Source organism: Ischnura elegans, chromosome 9, assembly GCF_921293095.1.
Source record: "Ischnura elegans chromosome 9, ioIscEleg1.1, whole genome shotgun sequence".
Lineage (NCBI taxonomy): Eukaryota > Metazoa > Arthropoda > Insecta > Odonata > Coenagrionidae > Ischnura > Ischnura elegans.
In genome coordinates, this window is record NC_060254.1 from 30431746 (window position 1) to 30451620 (window position 19875).

The 19875-nt window shown below is 37.6% G+C and overlaps 1 protein-coding gene across 1 annotated transcript in view; it reads left to right on the plus strand.

Moving 5' to 3' along the window:
- LOC124164913 (proto-oncogene tyrosine-protein kinase ROS) overlaps window positions 1-19875 on the plus strand; it is a 124604-nt gene that overhangs the window by 79168 nt on the left and 25561 nt on the right. The window contains exons 5-20 of the mRNA XM_046542143.1: window positions 1038-1282; window positions 2232-2630; window positions 3902-4049; window positions 4882-4998; window positions 5961-6372; window positions 7333-7554; window positions 7647-7969; window positions 8800-9272; window positions 9474-9686; window positions 10119-10308; window positions 12000-12170; window positions 12299-12460; window positions 12588-12763; window positions 13891-14127; window positions 15506-15763; window positions 17930-18238. Of these exons, the coding sequence (XP_046398099.1) occupies window positions 1038-1282; window positions 2232-2630; window positions 3902-4049; window positions 4882-4998; window positions 5961-6372; window positions 7333-7554; window positions 7647-7969; window positions 8800-9272; window positions 9474-9686; window positions 10119-10308; window positions 12000-12170; window positions 12299-12460; window positions 12588-12763; window positions 13891-14127; window positions 15506-15763; window positions 17930-18238 (4055 nt within the window). The remainder of the gene's footprint in view (window positions 1-1037; window positions 1283-2231; window positions 2631-3901; window positions 4050-4881; window positions 4999-5960; window positions 6373-7332; window positions 7555-7646; window positions 7970-8799; window positions 9273-9473; window positions 9687-10118; window positions 10309-11999; window positions 12171-12298; window positions 12461-12587; window positions 12764-13890; window positions 14128-15505; window positions 15764-17929; window positions 18239-19875) is intronic.

Consider the following 19875-nt stretch of genomic DNA (forward strand, 5'->3'; position numbering starts at 1 on the left):
CCATGAGGCTATATGTTATATTAAAATTTCCAATTATCAGTCAAGCCTTCTGCATAGTAATTTCACTGCGTTAACTTAGCCATGGCATGCAATACATGGAGAAAGCCATGATTTTTCAGTCATAGAGACAACGACAGAGTAAAGAGCATTTTGGTCACTGAGACCAACACAGAATTGACTAAGCTCATAACTATAAATGACTTATATAATTGCATATACCATCAGTGGAGGACCTAGGTATGGACCCAAGAGGAGGATAAAATGGACATACTGGGGAATTGGCCCCAGTGGAAGGAGGGTTTTGGGATTATCCTCAGAAAATAATTTTGAAGGCAAAAGAGCAAAAGTTTGAGGGAAATTCTTGGATAAAAAAAGCATTTGAAGAGTTCATTAATGATCATTTTCCTGGCTTTTTGGCACAGATTTTAACATACCAAAAATATGCTAAATAGGTCCTAAGTTAAAATAAAACTCATTTGAATTTAAATTTGCATTAGTTAGTAAATTTTCTGGAAAATGTAACCACACTGCATTAAACCATGATATAAACAAATGTATAAATTTGTTTATAAACTTATAAGTACATACATAGTGGTACTCTCAAAAAATTTCAATTTTACCTGGAGTAATTAATTAAGCTATAGTCCCCTAAGCCCTCCTGACCATGGGCAGTAAGTACCTATCAGTTTCTATGTTAGATATTAAATATTCTCTATAAAAACCTTTAACTGCTAGCACCAACTTTAGGTCAAGTTTAACGCCAAAACCTCTACTGACTGTGCGTCTGACCTGAATGTATTTTCTCATCAATAAGTATGGAAGTATGGATAATAATTGACCACGCACAACCATTGACTTTTAATTTCTATTGAAGCTTGCATGAAAAATTAATGCAAAGAAGCTTTCATATAATATTCATAAAACTAGAGTCTACGCAACTAATTAATCATTTTCCTAATCCTCTGCCTCCCTTATCAATTCAGTGAACAAAGAAACTCATGGCATGTAGACCAATTAAAACTCTTCATGATTTACAGAAGGAATTGGGACTCTGAAAGCCCCAGCATTAGTGGCAGATACATTGGGACCTACGTCACTCAGTTTAGAATGGGAGAAAGTCCCAAATTTGCCAAGAGCTGTTTACTTAGTTCAGTGGCGCTACGAATCACCATCGCCTCACAATGGCCGCACTGAGAATGAATGGCAGTATTGCAGAAATATGACCTGGGGTCCAGAAACCATGAGAAAAATTGAGAACCTTCAACCATACACGAAATATAGGGTAAGTAAATATTCATGGAACTTAGAACATATTGCCTGACTACAAAGCTGTCCAGCAGCTTATGCTTGGAATTTAAAAACAATTCTCAATCACACCTTAAACTTTTTCCTAAATTTTATTGCCAGTGCTATTTTACTGCCGCATAAATATAGACCAATATCATGCCAAAGGAGATTTCCTTTTTGATAGACCATGATTGAAATTCTGCCATGAGTGGACTCAGCATGCTGTTCATTGAGTCACTTTTAAACCATTAGGTACCAAGCAATTTTTCTGTTTTGGGACCAAAAAAACTTTTCTGTGACCAAATCATTACCGTAGAGAGTACAGTCAATGACAACCCAATGAAAACTGTCAAGAATCATTGCTCATTCAGCAAAAAGAGACCAGTAAACTGTGTCATGAACTTGTGAGCTTCTGGGCAATTTTGGATGGAATATTTTCCATCATCCACTCTACAGCATTGATTTAGCCAATTAATTTAATTGATTTAGCCACAATTAATTTCAATTTATCCCTCGGTATGAAACAACGGCTTGGAATCAAGCACTTTGCAAGCATTATTATTATCATTATTATAATTTAATCAATAAAATATAAAAAATATATATTGAAAAAATAAAATTTTTATCAATTTAAATATTAACGCAACTTCATTCTTGAGCCAATTAAATTTATGCCAAACTCAGTTACTCCAATTCTATTCAGATCATAGATTACATTATCAATCTGTACGACCTAAGCTTCCCAGAAAGGATGTTCTACTAACAATAAGAAATTTTAAAAAAATCTTTATGCTGTTTTTCTTAGGATTCTCTAAATATGCATTGAGTCTTACTCTACTCCCAATAAGACCTAACTTTATTGTCAGCCTTCATATTCATTTTACAAATTACAAATTTGAATATACCTATTAATTTTTTTAACCAAAACGTGAATTTTACTTCAGTTTCGCATAGCAGTACTGCTTGGACCACCATCAAAAGGGCTGACTTCAGGGATGCAAGGACTAAGCAGCGGGGGAGGTCTCGCAGAGCCTGAAGTGGTAGCCATCTCTGAGCCAAGTGTAGTTGTCGGGACACTAGGGGAAGGTCCACCGTCATCTCCCCCTGCCAGTGTGAGAGCCACAGCAGCTGATCCAACACGTGTGTCCGTGTCGTGGGAATCTGGTCCTTTCCCTAATGGCCCGGTCCTGTCCTATGTGCTTGCCATATCGGAGACCATTGCAAACTCAACCAATTCAAGCTTGTCTATGCATCAAAATGGTGGTGTTGGGAATGGATGGCTGACAAGGAGTGGGAACTTTCATGCAACCAATGAACTGCCTCCGGGCTTCTCAGCTGTTAAGGTTTGCCAAATGATGGGAGCCTCCTATGAAAACAGTATAGGCAGGGAATTATAGTCAAATTCATTTAAATACAGCACTCAATATTGCATCGCCTAAAATTTTCATTTATGGCATTAAATATCTCCTTTTGATGCCCAAATATGAAGTTGGAATGGAAAGGTGAATTTCTCCATCTCAACTGTTTTTGCAGCTCTCTCTTCACCCCATAAGATGTTAACAGTGTGAGCTGCTGAAATGCTAGTGGTAAAGGCATTCGCCCGGTTCACACCCCAAGATGAATATCTGCAACTTATCCTCTATCTTCTGGCAGAGCCTTAAATTTTTTGTCCATGATTTTTTTAATTGAGATTAAACAATGCATGGTAAATAACAATTCATAGCAGTCAAGGCTTTAGAGAGTGTGGTAGGTATGGGGGTTCAAAACCCCAAAAATGTTTATGAGACAGTCTTAAGCATACCTCCTAAATGAATCCCTCCCAAAATGCAGTCCTCCCTCCGAGAAAAATTCTCCAATAAAATTTGCTGCCAGTAAAATAAGTTTCAAAATTTCATAGTTGATACTACATATACTGAAAATAAAATTGAATCACACGATAAAATTCCTTGCCTATAGTGTTTATCATTGATGATATATTATTGATGTACAATGCTAATTGGAATTGCATTTAATATTTATTTATTGGGAGTAATCAATACAGTAATGTCATCATGTCACTACTCATGAGAAGTCATTTCTAACACTATATGCTAATAAAAATAAAGTGTAAGGGTCTCCTGTGTTGTCTAAATGAAGGTGGTATCTATGTTAATGTGCAGTTTATTACATGTCATGTGATGTTAACTAACAATGCATGAAAATATTAATATCTGGGAAAAGGTTTTCGGTTCACATGGCTGCTTGCATACACGATTTATTTACTAGAAAATTGGGTTTCACTCTAACACCATCTTGAAAAAGATCTAAAAAATTGTCATTTCAATACATATTGACTCACAAATAATTCTATGTATTCATTTTCAATCAATTACTTACATTTAACAACTATGAGATGAGTATGTACTTTATAAAGTTTTTAACCACATTTTGTGACAATCACTTCATAAAGTCATCAGAAATCACATTCTCACTTAATCATTTTAAATGTACATACATATCTTATTAGTAAACCACATTAAATGTAAAAGTAAAGTCTTTGCAATGATTTATATTTTTTAAATCTTCGCTAGTCAAAGGAAATATTTTCTTCAACATTTTTTCTCTGTGATTTTAGGATATCCCAGATTCTGAGAATGCAAACACCTACATGTTCCAAAATCTCCAACCAAATCGAAACTACACAGTCTCCGTGAGAATGAGAAATGGAGTCGGAGAAGGCCCAGTTGCACTGACCACAGTTTCGACTCCACCAGAACCCACAGGTAAGTTTGCAACTACTACACTATCAACTTTTATGGAATAAAAAAATAATTTTGTCTTTGATATGGCAATAATTCTTCAATTTTCCAATGAACCTTGTACCAAAGTTAATAGGAAAATTGAAGAGACAAAATTGGGTCAAGCAACAAGAAATAGCAAGGTCACAATTCACTTAATGCAGTGAACTTCAATATCTTGATATTATCAAGTCTACAATTCTTTCTATTCAGAAGCAGATTAAGGCCATTGTTTTCTGGGTGATTCACTATTTTTCGGGGGTCTCCCAAAGGATAAACAAAATGAAAAAGAGGTTCTGGAATTGCCATGGACGTTAATTCATATTGATGTACTCATTACATAAATGCTTAGTCATTGAAAGTACATGTCTATGATTTTGAGCATGTCTGTGTCTTAACTTTCATAAATTACAACTTTAACCCTCCGGGAGGCGTCTTCGCATCAAATGAATTCCAGTACATCAAAATTTATATCTTCAGAGTTAAGTAGGGAAATTAGCCCTTAAGAAGTCACCAGTTATGAAATTAACTCTTGAGAGGATCATTAGTCACTTTCATGAACTTTAATTAGCTCATCTTATTTCAATGAAGAGATAATAAATGAAAATCAACTCTCATAAATGTTTTCATTAAATAATTAAATTTGTGTTGATAGCATTTTCACCCAAAAACCTAAGGATAACTGCAAAAATAATGTGATATGTTAAAATTCTTGGATTATGATTGACCAAATACCAATAAGGAAGAGGATGAGATTGATAAGAGAAGCTAATACCTACATATGTACATGCCTTAACTAAATTATTATTTTTTGCAGAAAAAGACAATTTCCAACCTGTTCTTATCCTTGGATCTCATCACTCCGTCATAAGGCAAGGAGCTGATATGCTGGATGAGCCAACTGTGATATACAATAGCTCTCATCTGATAAAAGGTGATGTGTAACTTGATTGAAGGAGAAAAAATGTAATATTTTCTTGTACCCAATTACAAACCTTTTATTTGTCCTTGGATGAAATAGGATGCACATAACGTACGTAATCCATTGAATTTTGCAATTAAAAAACAACATAAATGTAATTTTAGGTCCCGAAAGACAGTAACATGCACACAACAACACAACTTTCAGCTCAAAATTTTCACCGTAAAGTGATCAAAGTCACACATTAGCAAGCCCATATCCCATCACAGGTGGAAGTGCAACCAAAGTCACACAATCAAGGAAATAGCCAGAAATTTGCTTTGGGGGGAGCTAGGGGTAGTTGACTAAACTTATACTTTGTTGTAAATTTGCTTGCATCAACAAACCATAAATTTTATTAATCATACATCATATGCACCAAAAAACATATTTTGTTTGCGAAATGCTTAAAGTAAAATGAGTGCTTAGTGGCATACATCAAGAAATGTAGCTGTATCGAAAAAATGAGTGTCAGAGGATATGGGCAAGTGGTCTCCTCAGCAGACGTATCATGGGTACTTACCACAAGGGAATAAGTTTCAGTTGAGAGGTAAGGAGCTGAAGCCCTCAGCCACCCCCAAGCCCCAACCTACACAATATATTTGGGTCATTGCGCCTCAATTCAAAAACGACAGTTCCAAAATTTCAGATTTTCATAAAAATTCATATAAGGAGAGGGAATCACCTCATTCAAAACACCCCCACTTAAGAATGCTCAGAAATCTATTCTGCATTTACTAATTCATTTATAAATAGCCCATGACTAGCAAGTGAATAAATAAAAACTTTTAGAAATTATTTTAGCAAGTGCCATCCAAATCAATCCTTGTCTCATAATTTCATATTTATAAGCTACTAGTAGGTAATTATTAAATTTATGGAAGCTGTACTTATCAGAACATTCAATAAATTTTCAATTTGAATATTCAACACAGGAGTAGGACTACACATCTCCAAGGATCTGCTGTTTGTGTCAGATGGTGCTGGAATTGTGTGGCGTATGCCCCTAGGTGGATCTCTTCCAGGGGTCGGAAGTCCCACAGTCATGACCAATGGAAATAATAGAAGAGGCATTGATGGTGTCTCTGGTGGCATCACCAAGCCTTCCACAGTGATAAATTCCACCCAGCTGGGGTCTAACCCCCTTGATCTCAGTGTCGACTGGCTGAACGACCAACTCTACATCCTGGGAGAAGTCATCACAGAGGAGGAGATCCAGGTTGAGCGAGCACGGCTAATCGAGAGCTGGCAGATAGCAAGATGCAGACTAGATGGAACCGGACTGACAATAGCAGTGGCAGGATTCCATGCCAAGCCCACCCACTTTGAAGTGGATCCTTACAATGGGTGAGTGAAACCATGAAAGCCAACAGTTTTAATTTTCTTCTCTCAAGCTTCCAAATTATCTCTTGAAAACAACCATAAGAGGTAGAGAAAAGAGAAAAAAAGAGCTTAAAAAAGGTAAGAACCTATTTAAGGGATCTAAAGAAATCAAAGGGATCAAAAAAGCGAATTAAGCTTAATTTGACAGATAAAAAAGTACTGCATTTGAAGTGCCTTTCACATAGCATGCAAGGAGGGATTAAGATTCTTAAGATTCATCCCAACCAATGACAGGATATAAAACATGAATCTAAATATTAATATGAAGGGATTTTAAACCCTTACCTTCCAGGTGGGAAGCTAACACACTAGAGCTAACCCACTGAAATGAACCCCCACCTGATCATCATTGGCATTTTAAAATACAGTAAAACTCGTTTATAACGAATTTCAGGGGACCATCATTCTATTTTGCTAAAAACAGGATTATTTTATATCCATAGTGAGGGATTTCACCCTATAAATTACAGGATTTCTGGATAAAATTACATAAATCATCTTTATACAAGCCACAGATCCATAACCATTTAACCATCGTCCCACCCTTTGCATCAATCAGCTATTAAGGGAACAATTTTAACATCAACAGTGGAACTTCATATGTGGTGATGGCTATATGTAAGAACAACCGATGATAATGTAAGAAACTGTTAAGTTGTGAAGATGGCCATAAATTCTTTATAAAAGAAGAAATAATTCTCCAAGTGGAGAAAGAATACTTTGTAATAGCAGGGTTTTTGTATTATCCGAACTCGTTACATGCAGGGAAATTAACACTGGTTAACATAGGACAGCCCAAGAGACTGGTAACTCGCTTCATTGTAGGCCAGATTTCGTTACCTACGTGATCGTTATAAGCGAGTTTTAGTGATCAGTAACCCATTGATTTTACCACCAATTGAATGTAACTTTCCTCTTTCCTAGGTATTTATTCTGGGTTGTGCCAAGAGGGTCGCCTCCACCTTGGGGAGGTGGTCTTTATCGCATAGATTTGGCTGACATCAGCAATGGAGTTCGACATGAGGTGAACCCAACGCTTCTCATGGCAGCTCCTGATCTTGGAGCTTTTGCAGTAGACCATTCTGGTTTCAGAATCCTTGTACCAGATCACTCACGCAATACAGTATTCTCTGTTTCCCTTGATGGGTAAGTAACAGCCAATGCTTTTAATTATTGTTGCAATTTATATTCGCAAAAATACATCAACTAATTTTAAACTTATTTTCATTCCATTACAGGAAAGAAAAAACTGACCTGCGTGGTAACACTCAACGGCCCATGTTTAGTCACGTTGTTTCACTCAGTTGGGCCTCTGGGTTGTTTTACTGGACTGACGGTCAAGAGGTTCTTACTGAGGAATTTCATCCGGTCCAGCGTGCCTACTTTCACAACACATATCCAGCCCTCTCTGGAGATCAGCCATTTTCCAGAGTAGCTTTAGCGCTGCCTTCAGCACAGCCCCTTCCAATCCCTGTGAACCCACCAACACAATTACAAGCAGTCTTGGGAGCAACTCTAGCCAAGGTTTCTTGGCAAGTGCCACATCTAATTGGAGTTCAAGGTAATAATTTCCCCTAATTTTAGAAGAAATTCTGTAACTCCTGCAATCTACCGATTTGATCGATAGATTTTTCTTCCTCATAGGAAAATCTACTAAAATTGGTAGCATATTAATTGCGTAAGCTTGGTTTCGTTAGTAGTAGGACCTGCCCGCCTTTGTGACGGTGCAGGATTCCTCGTCCCTTCCTTCCTTCCCCGTCCTTTCCCTGGAGGCGTCGTCGGGCTCCTATCGCGGCGGCGCCTCCTTTCCTTATTCCTTCCCGTCCTTCCCCTTCTGGTGGCAGAAGAGAAAAGCTGATCGCTTATAGTCCCTGCCCCAGGAGTATATCCCGCGACCCGACCCAAGGGTTTCGTTCCTATTGTAACTCCTGCAGTTCTCAATAAGAAACTGTGCATTGTAATTTACTATGACATGATTATATTAAGAGTAGGATGAACCTTATGAAGTTTTCAGGTTGAACAAGGCTACAGTTACACTGTCTTCGTGTTTGTTTTCCATCTTGGAGACAGAATTTGCAACATGATCACGTAATTCATGAGTTCAGAACAACTCCATACAATGCCAGCATAAATCTTCTTATAATACTATCACAACCTTTGTTCTCAACAATCACTATTTAAGATACATTCCCTGATTTAATTTATATATGTATTTATCATTATTAAGTTAACACTTAAGACAACCACAGGGTGAATTTATGCACTTTTTAATGGAGAGATTAACTCTTCAAAAAGTACACTTACCTCAGAAAATAATCTTCATTCATCTTTCTGTTTCATCAACCATTTAGTACAATATTTTTTTATACTGATTCATTATATATATTATAGGAAAAGGAGCGTGGCAGAACTGGTCATATGAATTGCAAGTCCAGGAAGAAATTACAGGCACAATAGCTCTAAGGAAGGACATTTACACTCCGTTAGATGGGCCATCACCTTTCACACCACTTACAATTGCTGTGACTCCCATGCCCATTATAACCATCACTGTACATGGTCTGAAGCCTGATACACCCTACATCCTAAAAGCTAGAGCTTACACGGCAAGGGGGAGAGGACCATGGTCTTCTGAGTTCAGAGGTCGGACTTTACGATCAAGTAGCTGGAAAGGCTCCCTACCTACCAGTGCTATCATAGAAGACGAAGAAAACATCCCGATGAATGCAACGAAAGAAGAAGAGCAGACTACTCCTGCTGACGGAGGTGACCCATTGGTGTTGTGGAGCGCAGATGGTGGGCTTATGGCCTCAGATATCACTGGAGACTCAGTGTGCATGCTTATCCACAAGGATAACCTCAAGGTATTGAAGCTTTTACACATATCTGATCATCACTTGAATAGCATACATAAGTTACCTCTACCATTGGGATAAGAAATATTTAGAAAAATATGACTTTTGACTCTACATTGCAACAATCTAAGCTAATATGTAATTGGAAAAAAGGTGAATCAATTCACAGAAATTATGGATAAGAGTAAAATTTTCTTCAATTTCATATAGGATCCATCTCCAAATGGTGGGAGTTTTCATGTGCAAGATGCAGCATGGCTTGGAGCTGACATGCTATTTCTAGTAGCCAATACTTCCCGCCTATACTGGCTAAACACAACATCTCATGCATGGGGAAGTGTAGGAGATATTCGGCATGCAGGAAGTGTAGCTGTCGACTGGATTGGTCTACGACTTTACTGGTCAAATCCCAAGCAGCAGTTGGTAAGTTATACACGCTGACTATTATTAAATCCTCATCACGAGCTATTTCTATTTTCAACCAATGTGTGCCAATCCTCATTAATGCAAATTAAATGTACGGCATATTTTCAGTTCATTTGTGGAACCACTGCATTTGATGCTTTTTTCCCCTAGAATGGGTAATTTAGTATAATAAGTGAGTGATGTTGCTGAAAAAATGGGTGCAAAACTCAAGGCAACAAAGCTTTCATTGGCAGCAGCTTTTGAAATAAAAAAGGAACACTTATAATATATGTATTACCTAATCACAAAGTCAATGAAGCATACAAAAATAGAAAATATTGATTAGTCCAATGTTATATTTTCACAAGTCGTCACTTGTTTCACATGCACAAATGATCCTGAAATAGCTCACTTACAGACTAAATTCAAACACCAAATTCTCACTTGCAGATCAACAGAGGAAATCTGAATGGGACACAGCAAGAATCACTACCCATTCTGACTGTTGCAAAAGAATTAAACATAGATGCAGTGCATGCATTCATCTACTGGTCGACTGGGCATACTGTGGAGTGTTCCCGCCTCAATGGTGAAGACCGAAGAACATATTACCATGCAAAACTTTTTTCTGGTAAACAAGGTAAAGGCTTACAATCCTTCCAAAAATTTCCTTTCGTTATTAAACCCAGCAATACGTCTTAGTCCGCCATCGAATGCCCCAAAGATTGGTAACTTTGGCCTACCACACGCCACTTGGTATGGAAGATATGCTGCTTATATCCATTCAAAATGTAGTAAGTAATGAAAAATGCATAGATATGTTAACTAAAACATCAAATTGGCCAGACATAAAATATTATAGTAATTTCCTGAGTAAAGACCTGTTTACACGATACATTAACACGTAGGTACGAGTTAATGTCTGTTTGCATGAATGATTTTTGTGGACCGGATCGGAACATGTACAAATGCTTGAACTAAATTAGAACAGGTTCTATTTTCTGTGCATGCATTCGCACAAGTTGAATAGTCACGCAGTGCATTTTGGCGTTCATTCTTGAGTTCATCCATTTGGACATTAACCTATGCGTGTTAATGTACCGTGTAAACAGGCCTTAAAACATGTTGGTGTTACAAATAAAATAGAAATACTTAACCCATCATTTTGATGGGTGTTAGTCTTTAAAGGTAGATAGGTGGTATAACTCCATTTCTATGTGAAAAAATTAGTATATATTTTAACAGAATACCTACCATAAAAAATAAATGAAAGTTATAAAAAATTAAGACAACAGAAAAAAAATACTAGACAACATGATTAAGTAGAAATTACCCATCAAAGTAACGGGTCTGGTCCTTATACTGTTAAAGAATAATCACAAAGTATAGGATGTCAGGTTAGGCAAAATCCATGAGGCTCGGACTGCAAAGGTACTCTTGTTCAGGTCATTTTTGGGGGTGAAGAGGAGCACCTAAGGCCCACATTCCACAGATCCGCCAGTACCTTGTCTCGGGGCCCAGCTATGGCCCTACAGTAAACTGTGCAGACCAAGAGGAAGCACCATTTACGACTTTGCAGTGGCGCAGCGAGGGGGGGGTTTTGGGGGTTAAAACCCCCACCAGAGCTCTGAGAAATTTTTAAGTTTAATCCATTTTACTTAATTGGATTGATATTACTAATAGAATAGGGTAAGGATTAGTAAATATATCCCTCAGAAAGCGGTAAAACTCACCATATTGAACCGTTTATGTTAAAATTCCGCAATTTATTAAACTCGCACCTACCGCTTATCCTGTTGGTTATCCATACCCCCACACACCCCGGTATTAGTTGCACCTAGACCTTCCCCAGCCTTAATTCCTGGCTGCGCCCCTGTGACTTTGCACTCTAAGTAGGGGCAGACTTTACTCACCAGCAATTCTAGCATTCTCTATTTAAAGGATCAAATTACCTGACGCAGGCCTATATTATAAAATTACCTACTGAACATAGATCTTCTTCTTTTTTCGGATAACAGGAATGATACGCATCCTAAAAGATTTTTAAAATGAGATCATCTATGAAGATACATAATTTTTTAAAATAGCAAATACATTATCGCTCTATTTTCCGATATCCTGGCTTACCAGCAAACATGCCATAATTCTATCACTATTAGAGCGCGCCCTACCCAATAGGGCTCATTTTTTGTTGAGGATACGAGGTAAAGAGTATAGTGTAACTAAACATTTCCAAGCCATTTTTAATCAATCTACAAGCAAGCCTAATCGCATATGTTTCGGTAGTTGTGTTGAAAAAGGTTAAAACTACAAAAAAAAATTATTTTTCAGTAATGGGACTAACATTGGATGTGGATAGAAGAGAAACATACTGGATAGTCCGAAGCTATGAAGGATCAGTTCTCTACAAAGCCCCCATGGCAAATGATGGCCATTGGCCACCACAGGATAGCGAATTCCATTATGAAAAAGTTTCAAATCTTCAACAATCAATGGTGCAAGGTAAGATAATTTATAAAGAGTAAGAAAATTTAACTCACGAGAGAAAATTGGTCGGAACCCTGATCATTTTTAATGATCTATCTTGTAACTCATTAATTAACAATGATGTACATATTTTTATCTTTCAGGACCACTCCTATACTTCAGCAATCACCTCCTCTGGTTACAAGGAGATCGTATTGCTGTGATAGGAGATATGACTGGGCAAAATGCGGCATTAGTCAGTGGAGAGAGTCTTACAGGGCTTCATACAGCAGCAGTAATTGACCCTGCTTTATATACGTTTCCAGGTAAGTGTTTTTCTTTTGCATCTCATGCCATCTATTATTACACCACAGCTAAAAATGAAAATATTCTTGTGATTTTGCATTTTCATAAATTCCAATGAAGTAATATTGATTTAATGGTCCTTTTCAGATTCTATTGAAAGAGGAAAGGTGAGCGTCATTCCGAACCCAGTCCCAGTTGACTCGATTCGTATTTCTGGCACATGGGACTTATTTAGAATCAGCTGGTCTCCTGTAAATAATGTTAACCATGGGAAAGTCTTCTATGAAGTGAAAATGGATGACTTTACAGGAAAAGAGATAGTGGTGAGTAATTTTCTTCTCAACAAAAACTGAAACAGCTCTTTCCTTAGAGGAAGAAAAATCATGTTTCCTAGTCTAAACATTTCAAAATTTATAATATATTTATATATTCCAATCAAGCTGCTTCAATTATTTTGCTGTCAGTAGTTTCTTATGGCTCGATCGATGAGTTGTCACTTTTTAGCAAGGAAAGTAATCATTCTCGAAGAAAGAGCGAATGTAATGGAGCATCGAAAGCAGAGAAGATGACTGAGAGATGCTCAGAATCCTTATTTTTTCGGATTATGATTTCAGGAGAGCCTTTCAAATTAGCTCTGAATTGGTCCAAACAGTGACAGATTCTTTGAGGCCTTTTCTGGCATGCAAAAGACAAAGTTCGTTTTAAAAAATCAGGAATTCCATCATTTTCGTGAGCTTCATCAGTGAGCCAATGCCTCCACATAGTAACTGAACTATAAAAATATTATATACGAATACTTTAAATACATCTTTTTCTGTGTATTTAATTTATTACACCAGTCTTCGCTAAGAACACTGTGATAATCATGCACTAAATTTCCTTACTGAGACATAATTTTTGATTTTAAGAACTCACACAAGCAAACATGTATATGAGCATAATAAAACATATAACAAGTACATACACGTTATGCTTACGACTCACATTCAGGAAATCAGAAAAGTTTGGAGAGTGAAAAAAAGAATTAGGTAATTATGAAAAAACATTTTCTCATGCATAGAATTTTTTCAACAATCTAACAACTAACACCAACCTGTAGTGATCATGATAGGCTAGAAATGTATCAAATTTATCTCTTGAATATGTATGTATACATACTGCACATCATTGAATAAATGAAAGGTATTTTAGACATGATGATTGAATGGAAAAAGGTTCCAAAAAAAAACTTCACTGCTTTGCCAAAAATTAACTTGAAAAGTAGGCAGTTAACCAAGAAATGAAAAAAACAAGTATCTTCATATATTTAAACAGAGCCTAGCTATCTGACTTTCAGTTTAAAATTAATTTTCATTTCATTTACAGGAACTTACAAATGATATAAATGTAATTACCAGGTAAAATTTCTTACCATGCATACAAAGTTTGATCAGCCTATTTTTTCTCGAAGGTGGTCGTTGAAAAAACTTGGGTTGAGTGGCCGCATGAAGCTAAACTGCGTCCCAACACCAAACTGGCCATCTCTGTACGACCATTTACATATTGGGGAGGAAGCAGTGGAGTTGGATCTGGAGGCAGAGCACGTCGAGCAGTTCTCCGAACTCCACAGCACTTCCCCTCAGCTCCCATTGCTCCCAGAGCTTTCATATCTTTCTCCCGAGATCCTTTGAAGGGCTTGTTACAGCAGGTAAGCACTTATCCTTAATATGTTATCCATCAGAGTTTTAATTTCCCTTAAATTTCATTGGCAGCATATAATGCACACACACCTCACTGTTGCATTATGATTGGGTGAAATCTGATGAAAGAATTCACAATTATTTTTCCATAAAATAAGTGAAAGTGAAAGTTTTGATTTAAAAAAATCAAAAATTAAAATATGCAATATATAGGTAGTAATTAGTTTATTACAGGCAATAATGCATGAAAACCAAAACAATTGCCCACGCTCTTGTCCTGGCACCTTCGCTATGTAGGTATTCAAACTTGTCTGGCTTCATACTTTATATTTACCGATTAAACTCAAATCTATCGCAGGCTAAGAAAGATGCACTACAATTCCTCAGGTTATGGACAAGTTAGGTTAGTCGACATGTCCATATCAATTGGATTTACATATACAGTGAAACCTCTATTTTACACTTTTGAATGGACCACTTACAAAAAGTGCAAAATTGAGGAAATTGTAAAATAGTGTATTATTATTTAAAGGCGGTATTGTTTGGGACCTGATAAAAACTGTGCAAAATCAGGGAAAACGTATAATATGGGGGAATGTAAAATCGAGGTTTCACTGTAAATCAAATTGTAATGAACAGCAAACAGTTGCTGCAGCTAAATGAGCATTAGCATCTTCACCTTGAACTTAAAAAATGCTACACATATTTATTAAACTGACCTTGATGTGGATTGAATTTTTCATCAGAATTACTTCTTCTTGCTAAAAAAATCAGCTGCTATACACATACTAGTTAATTCTCTCAAGTGTCACCAACAGATCTTGTTCAAATATTGATAGGTGATAGGAAATGGATAACCATGAGATGAAGTTTTTGTTCTAGCTGCCAACGCTAAATACTTTTAGAGATATTTGTGATATAAAGTACCAGGAGAATGCCCACATTCATGCAACCCACAGCATAACAATATGTACACCATCTGTGCTCTTCATCCTAGCATTGGAGTATTTGGGGCTATAGTTGTGCTGTAGGTTGATTGAATTTAGGTGCTTTCGAGGTACTTTCCAACGCTAATCTCTCAAAGAGTTGAGAGCATTGGCAGCTGACACAAAAACTACATCTCATGGGTATCCATTTCCTGTCACCAAACAAAATTTGAACAAGATAAAGTGGTGACTCCTGAGGGACTTCCGTTGTTAGTTGAATTGGTTTCAACATAACTCTTACATAAGTATGAAACATCATGAGTCCGCAACCCCGAGACTGTCTGTAATTCAAAATACTACAATAATTGATATAAAACTGTAATGTGTATGCAAAAAACATGAGCAAAGATTAATTTACCATCAACATTTCAGAAGTACAAATTTGTTTTTGACTGTTCAGGAAACAACTGCTACATTCCGATGGGATCCACCAGCATCAACCAATGGTGTAATTCTCAGCTACGGAGTAGACTGCTGGCTGGAAAACTCCTCTCAATCTGACAATGATAAAACAGGATCAGTGCTGTATGACGACACTCAGGAGATGCTGAGATACTGCGATGGGAATTCCACTGATCCAGATCACCACAGAATGGATCCACAGCACCTGGAATTTATAGCCCTAAATTTGAGGCGAAATGCTACGTACTACTTCACAGTGAGTACTTCTTAACCCTTTCCCTGTCACAGTCAATGTAAAAATGTTTTCACATTGCTATACCGCCAGACCACAATGATCCACTCAGGGCGAAAAAATTAATGTTATTGATAAAATATAAATTTTTCTCTTATTTCAATCAATCGTTTGCCACTCACAAATGAAATGTCTACTGTAGTGGTGTAAGTGCTAGATGGAGAAAAATACCTATTCCTACACTCCGGCTGCCAAGAGTTGTCCAATGACAGGTAGAAGGGTCTATTTTGGAGTAGGGAACAAGGTTGCCTGGTAAGAAAGGGAAACGCCCACGTTACATGCAAACAAAAGGCTTCCGCATAGAAAGGAGCCGGAAGGGAAGGGAAGCATGAAGAACCCAAAGAAAGAATCCCTTGTTTTGGTGATTCTTAGAAAGGGGTTGTTTTGGTAGTTCAGGCATGTTTCGGTACGTCATATACATGTGACAATGTTGTATGACTAGGCGTGAGGTGGGTTTGGGAGACAGCGATTGGCTGAAAACCTTGGGTTCTCAGGCCCTCCTTTTACGCTGTCATCGGACAATTCTCACCAGCCAGACTGTAGGCATAGTAACTAATAATCAAATAGCCCATCGTATACCTAAATCCAACAAAGAGCCATACTGAGCTCCTTATCAGTTTACCCACCAAAAAGAAATGTGGGCCCAAAATATGTCACCCAGTGAAGCTATCCGGTTGCCCATTTCATGGGCTTAATCTGGTTTCATTGGGTGGGGTATTTTGGGAAATCGCAGTGAGTGAGTCCCTTAATAATGAAGGGACATTCCTCAAGATTAAAAATCCTTAAACCCTCCTAATCTCCCCTGCCATCTACAGTACCCTAACTACGACTAAATTATGATGGCAAGTTCAACCAGCAACCTCCACTTTTGCATCCATCTATGTATATCATTTAGGTATTTCCTTCCCATATTGGGTATAAAATATATACTGATATGTACATTTTCATGAGTACTAATCCATCAAAAATACCTTTTGAGTCTTCATAGAAATGTATATTGTTAATGTAGATCAAAATGCTATTTGGCCACTTTCATAGTTTTACAATAAAATGGCTTAGATTATGTCTTCTTTAAAAAATAAACCACAAAATTTTATTCATGAATGAAAAAATATATATTTCTTGAAATTTGGGAGCATAAAATTAAAAATTCCTTAAAATGGCCTTTAACCCTTTCCTGCCGGAGCCTACAATAGGAAACATTTTCGTGCTACAAGTAGCATGAGAATATTTTAAACCTCTCTGTACGGAGCTCTTTTTTGGGGGTGAGTTGACTGGGTATTTTCATCCCTCAGATTTGGGATTTAGCTCAACATTTACCCCCGGAACCCAGCCCATCCCTTAGCCTGGCCAATGGACTATACCCTCTAACCCTATCATTGCGCAAATCCACGATCAACTTATTGGGTTACCAGTGTTTTTTTCAACCAAATATTGTATTTTATTTTCAATAATTTACTCTTCTAAAAGAATTACCTACTAACATTTTTTTAATCATTGTGGAGTTTTAAAAGGGGTTTCCAGCATTAATAACAACAAAGTTAGTACATAGAAGGCAATAAGGATCTAAGTCTGGAAGTCCATTATTTCCTAAATTTTGTTTTAAAATTTTGCTTACGCACAGAACAAAACAAAGAATTCATTTCAAAGTATAAAAAAATTGTAGTATGCACAAAATATATCATTGAAAAAACTATTGACTAGATGACCACCTCGCAACAGATTCCTGAGGTGAGGATGATCATGAATGAGTTGGAGGGTTGGGCTTAATTGCCGAGGAGTGGTCCTAAGGACTCGCTAAGCTGGGTCTCAGGCTAGGCCTGAATGCATCCGACAATTGCTACCTCTGCGGTCACTCCCTTCCCTTGCATCGGCCAGAGCCGACATCCGGTCGTTTGTGTTGAAAAATCTGTGACAGCCATACCCGATGTCAGGTTTTTTACATATGAAAATGCCCGTCAACTCCACCCAACATCTGGTGCAAAAGGGTTAAAAATCTGCACAAGGGTCTACAACAAGTAGGTCACAATTATCATTATATCATTTGAATTATTGGAATTATGGCATTCCAACGGAAGGAAGGGTCATCATATACAGATAATTATTAATGTTTTGATATCAACTCTTTAGGTCAGAGCATACACCATAGTTGGAGGGGGACAACGAACAGCAGCAATACAAGCAGACACTGGTGAAGAAAGTCCAGTTCCAAAGTTGTTGCTGTCCACAGGAAGTAGTGCTGTTCAAGTGGCTGATTTTGACAGGCACAAAGGTGTAGCTCGGCAATCAGAAGAAGAGGGCTACACAATGAAGGGAAAGGGAGGTCTGAGTGGAGCATCCGTTGATGTGGCATTCATCAGCCATGAAGATAGGATATTTTGGCTGAGTGAAACTCAAGCCATCATGTCTTCACGATTGGATGGTTCTAATCATAGCAAGGTACGTGTAACTATGCAATCCATATTATACTGACATGTTAGGACACCTGTCATTAACAGGAAGACTAAAATGGAAATGTTACTTGTCAGTTTATTTTTCTTTTCTTAAGAGTCCAAGCTATACACAGAGGAATCTCCTTAAAGCGAGAATGGCATATTGGAAGAATCGGGCTATTGTGAGTGATAGTCGCTGTACCACCAAACTGCCTATGCTTTATATGTATGCATTAAAAATCAGATATTGAGAGGCTAAAAAGTTCCTTCCATGGTATACGCTTAGTATTATGACAGATATCTCTCGAGGGCAATGAAACACTGAGCAAACATTAACTACAGCAAAAGCTTGTTAACTGATTGTGAGATATAGCGAGAATCAAGTTGTGATAAGCTCTTGGCAGTGTACCATCAAATGGTCAATGACTAACTTTAAAAATGCATACTGATAGAGTGAGGCTGAGAGATCTCTACCACACTACGTACTCAGTATTGCAAGGCATATCTCCTTATATAGCATAAATATTAATCTAGAAAATAATTGGGGTCACTCATTTTACTGGTGATGGCAGAGAGAATAACTCTGAAAAGAGGTGCAGAAAGTTTATTTCGCCAATCAATAAATGTCTAAGCATCACAGCGGCAACCCTCATAACCATGCTGATTAAATCGCCATGTACAACTCAACTGAAAGACTTTCCAGCTTGCGGACACAGAGTCTACGAAAGATCCATAACATTAAAGTGAACATAGCTGCATTTGGGGAGAAGACTCAGTCTGTGCCCCAGGCTTCCTGTAGTTTATCAAGGGTAGTGTCCAGAGCTCCCCGAGGCCGCATGCCTGAGTGTTAATTGCTCCCAAATGTCTCAGGTGGCTCCATTGCTGTGTGCTCACAGGACCCTTATTCGGTTACAACTTCCTTACACGCAACTTTGTGCGATGTCATAGTTTGGCACTCCATCTACAACATGGTTTTGGCTCTCGCACAGTGCTTTGATGCTCCTACCAACCGTGGGCATCCCAGATCTGTGATCATGTTGCTACACATCGAATGACAATCAGCTGCGAAAGTTCTGATTTGTGGAAACAAAGCCAATAATTGATTTGTGATATTTTATTAGCAAAATTATGTATAAATACACAGGTTAAGGCAAACACAGATCTCATTACTCTGTGAAATTTCACCGTTACGAAAGAAAAGCTGTAAGTAAAGGTGAACATGGGAATTGAGGGGTTCAATTTCACCTTCCTCTATTACGAGCCCCAGATATAGCGAGTGGTTTTCCGTCAATTCTTGGCACTCACAACACTAAACTTATATTGTAATACTAAGGATGATTAAAGGGAAATCTCACTCACTCCATCGATGTTTCACTCTGAAGGTTCCCAGACTTAGCCGCAGGCATGCAAATTCTGCAGGTTCAGGTTACGAAGGCCAGTTTTTATCACTGGACGACATCACAGCATTAGTGGGTTTTCTTGGGGATGTCCAAAAGCTTCTCCTGAGATTTGAACCTATGAACTTTTGGTTGGAAGCCAATTAGCTCTGGCTTGGCCTCCATGTTCACTGATTAAAAATAAAAATTCTTGAATTTTATCATAAAAGATATTATGATAATTGATGTTTAAATTATATTTAATTGT